Source organism: Oncorhynchus mykiss, chromosome 26 (genome assembly GCF_013265735.2).
Source record: "Oncorhynchus mykiss isolate Arlee chromosome 26, USDA_OmykA_1.1, whole genome shotgun sequence".
In the NCBI taxonomy this organism is placed as follows: domain Eukaryota; kingdom Metazoa; phylum Chordata; class Actinopteri; order Salmoniformes; family Salmonidae; genus Oncorhynchus; species Oncorhynchus mykiss.
In genome coordinates, this window is record NC_048590.1 from 29,258,210 (window position 1) to 29,274,779 (window position 16,570).

At 43.2% G+C, this 16,570-nt stretch overlaps 1 protein-coding gene across 1 annotated transcript; it reads left to right on the top strand.

Annotated features, from left to right (window-relative positions):
* Window positions 1-1,149: 1,149 nt before the first annotated feature.
* Window positions 1,150-7,299, top strand: LOC110506587 (ammonium transporter Rh type C-like). The gene is made up of 11 exons (XM_021586314.2): window positions 1,150-1,458; window positions 2,282-2,474; window positions 3,369-3,519; window positions 3,712-3,859; window positions 4,046-4,212; window positions 4,381-4,518; window positions 4,781-4,917; window positions 5,210-5,334; window positions 5,482-5,555; window positions 5,815-5,900; window positions 6,161-7,299. The coding sequence occupies exons 1-11, from the start codon at window positions 1,233-1,235 to the stop codon at window positions 6,198-6,200; spliced, it is 1,485 nt and encodes a 494-aa protein (XP_021441989.2). The 5' UTR covers window positions 1,150-1,232; the 3' UTR covers window positions 6,201-7,299.
* The last annotated feature ends 9,271 nt before the right edge of the window (window positions 7,300-16,570 follow it).

Below are 16,570 nucleotides of genomic sequence, written 5' to 3' on the forward strand. Positions count from 1 at the left end.
ACTGACTTCAACTGTATATGGTTGGGTCAGGAGGAGCCAGGGGGCTTTGGGAGGTGCTGAGTAGAGGCGAGTCAATCACATTATTGTGTTCACTGATAATAGTGGACAGCTGTGGATTAGTGAGGAAGGGGGTCGAGGTCAGGTCAGGTGAGATGACATTAAGGGAGAAGGAACAGTTTATTGCCCGCATCACTTGACGTCCTGCCTAGTAATAAAGATGTAATATTTAGAGGGAAGGAGGAGACTCCTCCCAAATTGGGATATATATACTACAACTAGTGGAAATATGTTTTGTCTTATGCAGCTGTATGACCCAATGGGTGAATACACTTGGTTTAAGCTTTACTAATCGTCCTTAGGTTCTAAATAAACAGAGTAAACTTAACACAATAATATGGACTTTTACCAAATAGGGCTATCTTCTGTATACCACCTCTACCTTGTCACAACACAACTGATTGGCTCAAACACATTAAGATGGAAAGAAATTCCACAAATTACATTTTAACAAGGCACACCTGTTAATTGAAATGCATTCCAGTTGAGTGTGCAGAGCTGTCATCAAGGCAAAGGATGGCTACTTTGAAGAATCTCAAAAAAATATATATTTTGATTTGTTTAACACTTTTTTGGCTTCTAGATAATTCCATATGTGTTATTTCATAGTTTTGATGTCTTTGCTATTATACTACAATGTAGAAAATAGTAAAAATAAAGTAAAACCCTGGAATGTGTATCTGTGTCCAAACTTTTGACTGGTACTGTGTATCATCATACATCTTATCCAGTTGTACAGTACAATAGCATACAAATTGGATGACTTAACTTATCAAACATCTTGGAGGATGTTTAGTATTATACTTCTTTCTCTGAGACCAGGTTGCTTGTTGCCCAGTAACAACAAAGGAGATCTCCTCTAACAACAAAAAATGGCAAAAAAAATTCGGATTTTCCTCTAACCCCTCCAATGAAACATGTTGTTTGTGACAAACAATCAAATGCACGGGACTCTCTGCTGCCTCATGTCAGATGTCATCTATCAAGGTGCCAGAGGGCAGGAAGGGGAGGGAGGGTTTGGCGCTGGGTAGGGCAACAGCTGGCTCACACTGAGGACACACCTCTGTTTTGTCCCATATATACCTGTAGTGATACAGACTGTAGTTTCAGGGTCACAGCCACACTCAGGGCAGGTCAAAGAGCAACACTGTCTCAGTACTTACTCAGCCACCACCATGGGGAATTGCAGCCAGGGATGCAAAGACTATTTCTCTCGGCAAAAGAACACCAACATCCGTCTTACACTGCCGGTAGTCTGCTTCGTCTGGCAGATTGCCATGATCATCCTCTTCGGAGTCTTCATCCGCTACGACAAGGAGTCGAACGCACACTGGGTAGAGACCAAGGCCCATGACAACATCACCAGCGACATAGAGAATGACTTCTACTTCAGATACCCCAGTAAGTACATTCATAATCACCGGTCTGCCTGGGGCATCCTTTAGGTTGACAATATACAGTAAATGTATGATTCATGGTTTCATCTTCATTGAAATGACAAAGACTCTGGTTATTAATAAGAAGCATGCTTGCTGTTTGATCAGATGACAACCTTTGATCTCTAGGATGTTTGATTTCCCCTGTGAAATCCTCTGGACAACGATCTCAGTCTCAGTTATTTTGAAAGCATCTATTCATTAATGGACTAATGCAGTAGCAGAACAAATTTGCCTCCCTAACTTGGGTTAAAACTACGTAAACTCTTTACCACATGTTGGTCAGTGCTTATTTCCAATTTGTCTGGTTCTAGCTTGGTTCATAACAGCTTCTGATGGGCATCTTTGCTGATAGCCAGGCTGAATGAGTGACAAGTTAAGTTTACTCGTGATGCTATGTGGCATCTGTTTCCTCTTATAATATGATGTGTTTTGATTTGTCAGGGATTATATCCTACCTGTAGCTCTGGCGTGTAAACTGACAGGGTGTGTATCCTACCTGTAGCTCTGGCGTGTAAACTGACAGGGTGTGTATCCTAAACCTGCTAATCTGATGATGACATTTCCAGTTGAACATGTCAAGTTAACAGCTTTAAAACTTTGACCAAATGGTACAGAACACCAGGACTGATTTTTATTAAAAACTATGCAACTACTGAGAGCCCCTTGCATTGGATGCAATAACATGTTTCATTAACTATTAGGATTTATTTTACACTTTTAAAAATTCTCTCGCTCTCCATCTCTCTCTATCTCACTCTTTCTCCTTTTAACTCTCCTCTCTCCAGGCTTCCAGGATGTCCATGTGATGATTTTTGTGGGTTTTGGGTTCCTCATGACTTTCTTGAAGAGGTACAGCTTCGGTGCGGTCGGCTTCAACTTCCTCATTGCCTCCTTCGGCCTGCAGTGGGCTCTGCTAATGCAAGGCTGGTTCCACTCTCTAGACCCCCAGACAGGAAAGATCTTCATCGGTGTTGAAAGGTATGCAACTGCACTGATGTGCATCTATGAGGCTGCAATTTGTTCAGTAATTAGAGTGAGAACTGATGAGGTGTGCCCACACATAGGAGAGGGGAGGAGGCTTAGTCCGTGAGTTGCTACTCATACTGAGACAATGGCAGAATGGTTGTAGGAGCAATACAATGTACCATAGACTCTCTTAGGGTTAAGCAAGCTGTCACCATGGGTTAAGCGGTGATGGGTTAAAACAGGTATGGGCAACTGGCGGCCCGCGGGCATCATATTATTATTATTATTTCAACTGGGGGGGACTCAGTCGGGATCTCAACTTACTATTGAGAGTTAGAATAATAGAATAAACTAAGTGCAATTTCAAAATGTGGTTGTGCATCAGCAGTCACTCAATTAGCCCATGTCAGCTACATTTTTTAGATTGGTGAGTTAGTCTAGCGGCCAGCTATCTAGCATGATCGTAATACCTACCGGTGTGGGGCCCATCGATGCAAATATTTGCCTCCACCCCATGCCAAAATGTGCTGTATTGCAGGAAATTGACTTTAAAATGTAAATGTTTTCTCTTCGCTGTCATGGGGGGGGGTCACCCCCATCAAAGTTGCCCATCCCTGGGTTCAACTGATGGATGGGTTCTTGTTCTGAGAATCTCAACAACAAGAGGCGGGGAGGTTGTAACCATTTAGGTTGACTTAAATCACAAATATCATTATCCTTGAGACTTCTCTCCCGTGGTATTCATATTGAAGGGCAGACTATCATTACTCTCATAGCTGAGAGAAAGACCTGAAGGAGGATTACTTACTGATCTAGTCATTCAGGTTTTACAACTGTATACATGACTGACTCTCTCACATGACTCTCCAGTAATAATCTCCACCCACCTGTGTCTTCTATCTGCAGTCTGATCAATGCTGACTTCTGTGTGGCGGGCTGTCTCATAGCCTACGGGGCAGTGCTGGGCAAAGTCAGCCCGGTCCAGCTGTTGGTTATGACCCTGTTTGGTGTCACTCTGTTCGCTGTGGAAGAGTACATCATTCTGAACTTACTTCATGTGAGTCCCATCAAGCACTCTCTGGGCGTACAACTATTAAATTAAACACACTGTATTAGCCATGGTTGGATTCATTGAATTCACCCTATAACCCTGATATAGTAACGCATTTATGTAATCTCAATGACCTGCAGCCACGTAATCACATGGTTTGGTACACCTGGTAACAAACAACTGTTTCTATCCCCACAGGCTAGGGATGCCGGTGGCTCCATGGTTATTCACACCTTTGGAGGTTATTATGGTCTGGCCATCTCCCGGGTCCTTTACCGACCTAATTTACACCAGAGCAAGCGTATGCAGGGCTCTGTGTACCACTCCGATACCTTCGCCATGATTGGTGAGCTAGTTGTTCATTGCATAAACATATGAATGGTTCTGATTGGCTCTGTGTGGGTTTCACTCCCTCTGGTGATGGTGACCTATCTTTAGTTTGTAGAAGTTTTCTGCCATGGCACTGTTCCTGTGCTGAAGTGTGTGTGATGATCGGTGTGTTTCAACTGTGTTGTCCCTTCTCTCTCCTCAGGCACACTGTTCCTGTGGATGTTCTGGCCCAGTTTCAACTCGGCCATTACTGACCATGGAGACGGTCAGCACAGGGCTGTCATCAACACCTACCTGTGCCTGGCCTCCACTGTCCTCACCACAGTGGCCATCTCCAGCCTCTCCCAGAAGACTGGCAAGCTCGACATGGTAAGAATCATCACTATGTGTATGTGTGTTTGAATGTGTGACATTCTCTGTAACTGTGTATTTGTGACACTAACTGATGACCTCTCAGTCTGCATAATCCTCCTCTGCGCTCATCTTGTTGACTGACAACTTTGAGTGTCATGACTGGTGCTCTCTCTTGCTTAACAGGTGCATATCCAGAATTCCACCCTGGCGGGGGGTGTTGCCTTGGGGACAGCGGCTGAGTTTATGATCTCTCCCTACGGCGCTCTGATCGTGGGCTTCTTCTGCGGCATCATCTCTACCATGGGCTACATCTTCATTTCTGTGAGTCTCAACCCTGGCCACTCACAGCTTAAAGCTACAATGTCTTGTTTTGTAGGCATAGTAGGTTCTGTCCAAAGAAAGGCATGCCAACTCTTACAGCTCTTATTTACTTCTTATGAATGATGTTGGGCCACACTCAAAAAAGAAGGTATAGCACTCTAAATGGTTGCCTAATCTTTGGGCAGATTCCTTTATGGTAAACGGTAACACACTAATTGGGGCTGTTTACGGGTGTGTTAAACTTTTCCCTGTCTCCTCCCAGCCCTTCTTGGAGAAGACACTGAAGATTCAGGACACGTGTGGAATACACAACCTGCACGCCATGCCTGGGGTGATTGGCGGGATAGTTGGAGCCATCACTGCTGCAGCTGCCAGCGAGTCAGTCTACGGAAAGCAGGGGTGAGTCAGGAGACCCGAGGGCCTAAGGCTACACAGCCAAACCACATGAACCTGAACAGACAATCAGAACACATATTCCCCCACAACCTCTCATCAACCAATCATATCACACAGTTACTGTATGTCACAGGACAGATCTTAAACGATGAATGTCATTTTACACCAAACAATTTATGTCAATTACAGTTTAGACTGTAGTCTAACGGTTAGTTGGAAATATACAGAGTCATTAGAACACTAAGCCTAAATATGGCACACAATCTGACTCTGTACATTGTTATTTTCTGTCCAGGTTGATCAACACGTTTGACTTCACTGGAGACTTTAAGGACAGAACTGTGTTAACTCAGGGTGGATACCAGGCCGCTGGCATGTGTGTGTCCATCGTCTTCGGGGTTGTAGGCGGAGCTATAGTCGGTGAGTTTGGCCACGACAGCCTAGCATCAGAGATAGAGAGGAGCCATGGGCATGTAAAGGGTGAACTAGAGGTGATATGGGTGTTATAAGGGGTGACGTACTTGAAGGAAAGGGACTGAAGTTAAACGCTATCTCCTCTGTTCACAGGTTCCATCCTGAAGTTACCCATTTGGGGTGATCCTGCTGATGAGAACTGCTTCGATGATGAGGTGTACTGGGAGGTAAGAGAACCAGCCACTCATCACCTGCTGTTCAGAATATAGCCACTAGGTGGTGCCATTGTCTTTGATTTAGTCTCACGTGACGACTTACAGACCTTTGAGATCTACATCTGAATTTTTATGACTAAATGTAGAAAAAAAATGGGAAATAAAGATCAACTATAGTAGTCGATAAAACTATTGCATTACACTGACCACACTGAAGACATTTCACACAAGTAGGACAATAAAAGCTAAATCACCTAGGATTTCTTCACAGCTCCCTGATGAAGAGGAGGAGCATCAGGAGAGTATCCCTCCCATTCTGGAGTACAACAACCACATGATCCACAAGCAGCAAGACCTGTAAGTCCATTCAGCATGCTCTGTTTGACCATATCACACAAATCGTTAGTGATTTGTTGAAGTTATAATCAAGGATTAGTTTTAAATACAGTAGATGTTTATAGATAATCCAATCTTTTCTCAAACCATTATGTTCTCTGTTTATTGTAAAAAAATAGTACCTTTATTTAATTACTAATCATTCCACAAGAGAGAGCAGTGGAGGGAAACATTTCTGTTTTTCTTTCTAAGTCTGTGATGTTTTGCTCTTATCCTAATAGATCTGAGTCCAACTTCTCTGTGGAACACTGTGAAAGCTAAATACAGAGGTGTGAGGACCCCACTACCCAAAGACGTGCTGCTGGACCACGGAATTACCACAGAAATCCAACAGACAACCGCACTCCCCTTAAATGAAGGCACCTATACAAGGAACATTAAAACGTGCTTTCTTGCATCTTATGTTAAGGTCATTACCTACATTTGAAGCCATTAGATACTGTACGTGCCTTCAGCCCTCCCCCCACCACCCACACCATTAGATCACATACACTTCCTAGATGGTTATGCACTGACACGGAACACTGTGTCCTGAATTCTGGTAAAATGCTGATCTATTGAAAGGACCTCTAAGATCTGCACTTAATCCACAGTATGTATGTGCAACTATAACCTACTACACAAAATGGCCAATAGAGCTTTTCCTGAGTATTGGTATACTGTGTAATATGTTTTATATATATATATATATATAGTTGATATATATATATAATCACACACTGTGAAATCTTTGACCACAACCACAGAATTGAATGAGGTTGAGGAAAGGATTTTTTTATGAAATTACTTTGACCAATCCTCATTCTGTGGCCTTGTATGTTGTACATTTTCTTCCCATTTTCTTTTCAGATCATTTTTTATTTTAATACAGCTGGTGCATATGTGAAGAGGACTGTAGTTTACTTTTAGTTAAAAGTGAATATTTTGTCTATTGTGCTCTGAAAAACCCCCAAATGGTTTTGTTCTTTTTTCACAATGCAGGAGTACCCTTTGAGTCCCCAATGTGATCATTTTCTTTGGTTAAATACTTTAAATGTACTTCTACAACTTATCACTGACTCTTTGTTTGGGATAACGATTTAAACTTTACTTGAACGTTTTTGGTAACATAATGCATTTAAACAGCTTTTAAAGCTACGTTTATGCCAACACATTTTCATCGCTATCTGCAATGATTGAATGTATCCCCTGCCTTCTGAGAAGCCCTCTGTCTTCCACCTGTTAATTATGTTTTTACTGTGCTGTCTGAGTGACAAAAGTTATTTAGATGTTTTATGTAAATCTCATTCTATACTCAAAATCATGTTTATTTAAATGTTGCTACTCATGTAACTTAACAAATAAAATGTGATGTTAGATATACTGTGTTTGCCTCTTCTCCTTGATAGTTCCACAGTCATGTAAGCTGGATGTCAGTATGTGTATATCTGATGTCATGCTCAGTGTGAATGAGAAGATACTGTACATAAGATGAACATACAGACCAGCATGATCAACATGAACTGTAACAGGTGGGGCCTTTTGAATGTCCACCACTGAGGTAATGAAGGGCTAAAATCAATGACCTGCTATCCCTTTAAAAGGCAACTGCAGTCAGCAATTTTGGAGAGGGGAAACACTTTTCACTGCACACAAAATTACTTTTTCGCAGCAGGTTAGGTAAATTAGCGTAGCACGTTAGGAGACTGAGGTTAAGAAAAAGGATTTGGGTCAGAGTTAGCAAAAACGAACCTGCTGCGAAAATCTCTTTCTATGGAAGTGCTGTGAAAAGTGTCCCCCTTTTGGAGAGACTACTACTATGGGGCCTACACCATGTGACCATGTCTGTTTGAGGATGATGAATTGTTTGAAAGTCATGGTAAGTCTATTTCAAATCAGTAATATCATTGAAATTGTTTTGAATATATGAATCCTGTAAATATTGACTGTAGGTGTAACACAATGCTTTGGGACAGACTACAGCTAAGGAGAGTTTGAAAGGAGTTTTATGTAAGTTGCCTCTGAAACTGATCTAATGTCTGTATATTTGCAAGTTTAAATGTTTAAACTGGCATTTGCAAGTTTAAACTGGCATTTTCATGTGTCTTCTAGAGACTTAATACAGCAGCTGTATTTTAACCTTGATAAAACAGTTTTTTAGTCTAAAGCCACTAACCCAAAAGTTTAGCTATTTAATTGTATTGAGTACATTTTTGGTTAGAGTTTAGGTATGCCTATCTCTGCCTGCTTTTTGAGTGTCCCAACATGTTTAACAGGAATTTGTCATTTTTGGGATGTTTTTCTTGGGCTATCACTATATTATTGGCTACTGCTTCAGTGATAACTTAAAGGTGGGTTTGAAAAGTGTGTTGTGCTCAAGTGTTTTCCTCATAGAAGTGCTGTGAATCCCTATTTTCTAGTCCAATTACTCTGAGCATGTCACAAGTGTAGAGAGGAGTAGGCAGGCTCAGGTTCAAACCTACTGAGTTTATTAACGCACATACATACATACAGTATATACACACACACATATATACTGTATATATATATAATAATATCAAAAAATATATATATATATATATATACTACCGTTCAAATGCTTGGGGTCACTTGGAAATTTCCTTGTTTTTGAAAGAAAAACACGTTTTTTTTGTCCATTAAAATAACATTGAATTGTTCAGAATTACAGTGTACAGTCGTGTCCAAAAGTTTTGAGAATGACACAAATATTGATTTCCACAAAGTTTGCTGCTTCAGTGTCTTTAGATATTTTTGTCAGATGTTACTATGAAATACTGAAGTATAATTACAAGCATTTCATAAGTGTCAAAGGCTTTTATTGACAATTACATGAAGTTGATGAAAAGAGTCAATATTTGCAGTGTTGGCCCTTCTTTTTCAAGACCTCTGCAATCCGCCCTGGCATGCTGTCAATTAACTTCTGGGCCACATCCTGACTGATGGCAGCCCATTCTTGCATAATCAATGCTTGGAGTTTGTCATAATTGGTGGGTTTTTGTTTGTTCACCCGCCTCTTGAGGATTGACCACACGTTCTCAATGGGATTACGGTCAGGGGAGTTTCCTGGCCATGGACCCAAAATATTTATGTTTTGTTCCCCGAGCCACTTAGTTATCACTTTTGCCTCATGGCAAGGTGCTCCATAATGCTGTAAAAGGCATTGTTTGTCACCAAACTGTTCCTGGATGGTTGGGAGAAGTTGCTCTCGGAGGATGTGTTGGTACCATTCTTTATTCATGGCTGTGTTCTTGGACAAAATTGTGAGTGAGCCCACTCCCTTGGCTGAGAAGCAACCCCACACATAAATGGTCTCAGGATGCTTTACTGTTGGCATGACACAGGATTGATGGTAGCGCTCACCTTGTCTTCTCTGGACAAGCTTTTTCTGGATGCCCCAAAACAATCGTAAAGGGGATTCATCAGAGAAAATGACTTTACCCCAGTCCTCAGCAGTCCAATCCCTGTACCTTTTGCAGAATATCAGTCTGTCCCTGATGTTTTTCCTGGAGATAAGTGGCTTCTTTGCTGCCCTTCTTGACACCAGGCCCTCCTCCAAAAGGCTTTGCCTCACTGTGCGTGCAGATGCACTCACACCTGCCTGCTGCCATTCTTGAGCAAGCTCTGTACTGGTGGTGCCCCGATCCCGCAGCTGAATCAAGTTTAGGAGACGGTCCTGGCGTTTGCTGGACTTTCTTGGGCGCTCTGAAGCCTTCTTCACAACAATTGAACCGCTCTCCTTGAAGTTCATAATGATCCGTTAAATGGTTGATTTAGGTACAATCTTACTGGCAGCAATATCCTTGCCTGTGAAGCCCTTTTTGTGCAAAGCAATGATGACGGCACGTCTTTCCTTGCAGGTCACCATGGTTGACCTAGGAAAAACAATGATTCCAAGCACCACCCTCCTTTTGAAGCTTCCAGTCTGTTATTCGAACTCAATCAGCATGACAGAATGATCTCCAGCCTTGTCCTCGTCAACACTCACACCTGTGTTAACGAGAGAATAACTGACATGATGTCAGCTGGTCCTTTTGTGGCAGGGCTGAAATGCAGTGGAAATGTTTTGGGGGATTCAGTTCATTTGCATGGCAAAGAGGGACTTTGCAGTGAATTGCAATTCGTCTGATCACTCTTCATAACATTCTGGAGTATATGCAAATTGCCATCATACAAACGGAGACAGCAGACTTTGTGAAAATTTATATTTGTGTCATGCTCAAAACTTTTGGTCATGACTGTAGACATTTTTAATGTTGTAAATGACTATTGTAGCTGGAACGTGATGATTTTTAATGGAATATCTAGATAGGCGTACAGAGGCCGATTATCAGCAACTATTACTTACTTACTGACTTTATTGTCCTCATGTGGAAATGTTGTTGCGGTGTCATGTACACGTTTAAAGTGGCGTTTAAATACAAAACAAAATTGACAATACAACTTGCATAACAGTTACGTACCAATAAATAAAAAATGTTTTAAAGACTAGCCTCCTGGCCTTACTGAGTCGATAGGAACATTAACATTATTTAGGAGGGATATCACACCTGGCACAAATTATTGTCTAGTTCTGTTTTTCCTGCTGAGGGGTGCTGATATCTGCACCCAGAGAGGAGTAGTTCAAAATCCGGGTACAGGGGGTGGCTTGGGTCTAAAATTATTTTGCGAGCCTTGCAGAGGGTCCTGACCTGAAAGATCTCATCCAGGTCTGACTGTTTAACTCCAAGTACCTTGCTTGCTGTGGTGATAATCCTTCTCAGCATATTTCTCTGGCTGACAGTGGCATTGCCAAACCAACAAACAATACAAAAAGTTAAAATACTCTCAATGAAAGATTTGTAAAACAGAGTCAGGATAGTAAAAAAACACCCGCAAAACACCAGTCTCAATGTCAACAGTGAAGAGGCGACTCCGGGATGCTGGCCTTCTAGGCAGAGTTCCTCGGTCCAGTGTCTGTGTTTTTTTGCCCATCTTAATCTTTTCTTTTTATTGGCCTCTCTGAGATATGGCTTTTTCTTTGCAACTCTGCCTAGAAGGCCAGCATCCTCTCACTGTTGACGTTGAGACTAGTGTTTTGCAGGTACTATTTAATACTGTTGCCAGTTTAGGACTTGTGAGGTGTTTCTCAAACTAGACACTCTAATGTACTTGTCCTCTTGCTCAGTTGTGCATTGGGGCCTCCCACTCCTCGTTCTATTCTGGTTAGAGCTGTTCTGTGAAGGGAGTAGTACACAGTGTTGTACGAGATCTTCAGTTTCTTGGCAATTTTTCACACGGAATAGCCTTCATTTCTTAGAACAAGACTAGACTGACGAGTTTCAGAAGAAAGTCTTTGTTTCTGGCCATTTTGAGCCTGTAATTGAACCCACAAATTCTGATGCTCCACTAGTCTAAGGCCAGTTTTATAGCTTTTTTAACAGTTTTCAGCTGTGCTAACATAATTGCAAAATGGTTTTCTAATGATCAATTAGCCTTTTAAAATGATCAACTTTGATTAGCTAACACAACGTGCCATTGGAACACAGGAGTGATGGTTGCTGATAATGGGCCTCTGTAATCCTATGTAGATATTCCAAAAAAATCTGCCATTTCCAGCTACAATAGTAATTTACAACATTAACCATGTCTACACTGTATTTCTGATCAATTTCATGTTATTTTAATGGACAAAAAATGTGCTTTTCTTTCAAAAACAAGGACATTTCTATGTGACCCCAAACTTTTGAACGGTAGTGTGTATATATATAAACTCAGCAAAATAAGAAAAGTCCCCTTTTCAGGACCCTGTCTTTCAAATATCATTTGTAAAAATCTAAATAACTTCACAGATCTTCATTGTAAAGGGTTTAAACACTGTTTCCCATGCTTGTTCAATGAACCATAAAAAATGAATGAACATGCACCTGTGGAACGGTCATTAAGACACTAACAGCTCAATGATGGTAGGCAATTAAGGTCACAGTTATGAAAACTTAGGACACTAAAGAGGCCTTTCTACTGACTCTGAAAAACACCAAAAGAAAGATGCACAGGATTCATGAACATCTGCGTGAACGTGCCTTAGGCATGCTGCAAGGAGGCATGAGGACTGCAGATGTTGCCAGGGCAATAAATTGCAATGTCCGCACTGTGAGACGCCTAAGACAGCGCTACAGGGAGACAGGACGGACAGCTGATCATCCTCACAGTGGCAGACCACGTGTAACAACACCTGCACAGGATCGGTACATCCGAACATCACACCTGCGGGACAGGTACAGGATGGCAACAACAACTGCCCGAGTTACACCAGGAACGCACAATCCCTCCATCAGTGCTAAGACTGTCCGCAATAGGCAGAGAGAGGCTGGACTGAGGGCTTGTAGGCCTGTTGTAAGGCAGGTCCTCACCAGACAACACCGGCAACAACGTCGCCTATGGGCACAAACCCAACGTCGCTGGACCAGACAGGACCGGCAAAAAGTGCTCTTCACTGACGAGTCACGGTTTTGTTTCACCAGGGGTGATGGTCGGATTCGCGTTTATCGTCGAAAGAATGAGCGTTACACCGAGGCCTGTACTCTGGATCGATTTGGAAGTGGAGGGTCCGTCATAGTCTGGGGCGGTGTGTCACAGCATCATCGGACTGAACTTGTTTTCATTGCAGGCAATCTAAACGTTGTGTGTTACAGGGAAGACATCCTCCTCCCTCATGTGGTACCCTTCCTGAAGGCTCATCCTGACATGACCCTCCAGCATGACAATGCCATCCGCCATACTGCTCGTTCTGTGCTTGATTTCCTGCAAGACAGGAACTTCAGTGTTCTGCCATGGCCAGCGAAGAGCCCGGATCCCATTGAGCATATCTGGGACCTGATGGATCGGAGGGTGAGGGCTAGGGCCATTCCCCCCCAGAAATGTCCGGGAACTTGCAGGTGCCTTGCTGGAAGAGTGGGGTAATATCTCACAGCAAGAACTGGCAAATATGGTGCAGTCCATGAGGAGGTGCACTGCAGTACTTAATGCAGCTGGTGGCCACACCAGATACTGATTGTTACTTTTGATTTTGACACCCCCTTTGTTCAGGGACACATTATTCTATTTCTGTTGGTCACATGTCTGTGGAACTTGATCAGTTTATGTCTCAGTTGTTGAATCTTGTAATGTTCATACAACTATTTACACATGTTAAGTTTGCTGAAAATAAACGCAGTTAACAGTGAGAGGACGTTTCTTTTTTATTTAGTTTATTTATACACACATACATATAAATAAAAGCGGGACGAAACCCAAAATGCAAAAAAGTACACAGGAAATAGTAGGAGAGATTCCTCTCAGGAAAACAAGCAACATTTACAATGACCAACAAAGACAAATGACAGAGGGAGTATATATACAGTGACAGAGTGGGGATTGGAACGAGGTGCGTGTAATGATGACGAGACAAGTCCGGGGTTGATGAGTGAAGGGCGTTTGCCATCAGCAGGTTCAGCAGCAGCTAGAAGGCTGGCGACGTCGATCGCCTGAGCTGGACAGGAGGGGAAGCCAAAGCGAAGGCTGGTGTGACAGAGCATACCTACCAGGAATCAGCTTTGGACCTTTATTGTGTGATGCTATTGCTCCCATAGTTATCATAAAGCTTTTGCAATGTATGTAGGGTCCTTTGTCCTGTCTACAGTAAGTGAGATCTTAGACCAGCACCTTTGACCTCACCATGTGTTCAAATCTGAGCTAGTAAAAATAAAGATCCTGCTCTTGTGCCTTGAGCCACAGCCAATCAGAGGTATGTAGCAGGGTCCTCTGTCCTGTCTCACGAAGCACAACCCGATGTCATTGTGACCTAGCCTGGCCACTTCCTCCGGTCAAAGTTGGGAGTTGGAGGGCTTAGAGAGGTCAATCCAGAGGCCCAAGGGGCTGTATTACATAACCAGAGACACATGTTTAGCCTCATAGGGCAACATGTTAGAGGTTAAAGGTTAGATCAATCTCTGTCACACTCTGGGAAGTGAAGAGCACCCCTCTGACTAACTGAGGCCTGGTATTGGCCCGACCATCTGTTACTCTCAGCCAAGTCCCTCCCCTCATCTCTCACCCTGTGTTTTCTGTGACAGGTATTATTTTAACGTATTGTTGTGTATTTGAATGTGTATATGGATGTGTAGTTTAATGTGTATATTGTATTTTGGTGTGTATCGTTGTGCTAAACAGGGCACATCTGGAAAAGAGACCTTGGTCTCAGCATTGACTCCCTGTCAAAATAAAGGTTAAATACCCCACTGATGTGGAATATGTCCTGTGTCTTCTGTCTGAGACTCTCTATGGTATGTTCATTATAGGTCTGACAGACATGATTATCACCATCATTGTACCAAGTACCCCTGAACAACTCTTACTTTCACTCTCATATACCCATACACATTTATACTTCAAGAGTATCTGCATCAGGTCAAAGAGGGGGGTTATTAGTATGACCATAAACACAGACAGAAAGCAAACCATGTCATTTCTCGCTGAGCATATGTGAGGGCGTGGTGGGTTAAGGCGAGGGTCTGAGCTGGCCTGATGGAGGTCTGTTGCCTGTCCATGTTGGTCATACCAGACTGGTCACCCTCAGGGCCAACCTTTCCAATCCCAGTATTCTCATGGTAATGAGGCCTAACAGAGATCCCGATCGCTGGACAGACCAGTCAATAGGGTCATTTCCTGATCCATCACCATGGCGTTTAATGAACTCTAAACACTCAGTGTGGACACTAGCTTTGTGCCTGCCTGACAAACCAGCTGGTTTCATGAGTGAAGAGGTCACAAATGATGATTTATATATTTAAGCTTAATTATGAGGTTACTTCTCTTAACTATCAGTTTGAACAATAGTTTTCAGAATATTTTACAATGAACACTTTATTCACAATAGAAATGGTCTTCTACAGGAATGAGTAGCAAAATATACTGTATATATCTGCATTTGGAAAGAATTGGACAGCTTCCTCATAATGAATCTACTCTGGAGCAAGTTCAGTGAGCGCATGTCCCTAGATTTGGCCCCTGAGCCCTGAAGTGGCTTTATGAGGAATTCACCACTTCCAATCCTGATGGGAGGAAAGTCAACCAGGGGAACCTTGACACTAAGGCAGTGTGCAGCAACTCCAGCCCAGGTTTAGGGGATTACATGGGATAAATTAGATGGACAGCAGGGGAGAGCAGGGAGGGTGGAGCAGCGATTTCCCTGATTCACATAGCTTTCCCATGAGGAGGTGGGAGGCGGGAGGAGGGATTGGAGCTTCAAACTGAGTGAGAGAGAACACGAGACAGAAGAGGTAAAGAATGAGAATGAGGGGGAGAAAGTGAGAGGGAAATGGCTTCATATATCTTCTTCAGGCTAATCAAACAAGGCTGTGGGTTTGAGGGGCCGACAGAGGGGGATGGAGGCGGGATGCAGGAGGAGGAGGAGGAGGAGGCAGTGGGACTGTAACAGAGATGTCCCTGTTAATCCTGTGTTTGAAGAGTGCAGGCGGACAAGCAGGTGGGCAGACCCTCCTATAGTCCCCCCTGAAAGGACCCGGGGTGCTGGAGGAGATTGGAGGGAGCTCCTCTCCTGGATCACATGACCCTGGGAGTGTGTGTGAAACCACTCTGCCTACCATTGTCCCCCCTGAGGCCAACCCCATGTGAAAGGCTGCAGAAAGCCTGTAATCAGATTAAAGGTTGCTAGGAAGAGGGGGGCCAGGTTTTCGGGGAACGTGAAGGGGGGGTGGTCGCTCTCTAATCAATACCTGCCATTGAAGTGCAGGAGAGGGGCTAAATAACGCAGCGGGTGGGCGTGGGGTACTGGGCCGCGGGGACAAATTGGCCTGTTGTTGGAGGGGGGATAACGGCTGGGCTGGGAGGAGTGGCAAAATCAGTAAGCTTGGAGTGTGGTAGAATGGGTGGGTGGGAAAGGGGGGACCGGGAGAACTCAAAAGGTGGCGGCCCTCTCCCCTCCCGCCCTGGTAATTATATCACTTTTGTGAGCTGATTGGAGCAGGCTGCAGGGTCCATCTGGGCCGATAGATCTCTATTCTCAGACTCACACTGGTCTCACCAACCCACCACTCAATGAACTATCAGGGGCTCCTCTGCTCTTAACAGGACTCATCATCATCAGGCTTCATGAGAGGTCTGTCCCTGTCAGTCAGCCATCATACAACACCACAGCTCACTAATGACAGACAATAGGCTTCTCTCTGCTTCCCTCCAGGTCCCAGGTGGACCATTAATGGAGAAAGAACTTCAACTAGTCGCACCATTTCATTGTAACACTGAGGCTGTGGATGGTCTTTTGTGCTTAGGTGCTTGAATGGATGTGATGTGGAAGGAATGAATGAATGTGAAAGAGGTTTCTGGTTGGGAAGGACACCCTCTTGAAACATTTTGGAAAGTGAGAAGCATCAGGGGTGGAATATAACATAAAGGAAACTTCTCATCTCATTTTCATTTTCACACACAGAACTACGCCTATTGCTATATTTTTTTAATTTAACCTTTATTTAACCAGGTAAGTCAATTAAGAACAAATTCTTATTTACAATGACGGCCTTGCAAGAGGCAAAGGGCTCCTGTGGGGACAGGGGATAAAAAAACAAGTAAGTAACAAGTAAGACAAAACGGACAAC

Coding starts and splice junctions, on each gene's coding strand:
- LOC110506587 (XM_021586314.2), top strand. CDS start 1,233: ATGGGGAATTGCAGCCAGGGATGCAAAGACTATTTCTCTCGGCAAAAG. Junction 1,459..2,281: donor CTTCTACTTCAGATACCCCA/GTAAGTACATTC, acceptor TCCTCTCTCCAG/GCTTCCAGGATGTCCATGTG. Junction 2,475..3,368: donor ATCTTCATCGGTGTTGAAAG/GTATGCAACTGC, acceptor TTCTATCTGCAG/TCTGATCAATGCTGACTTCT.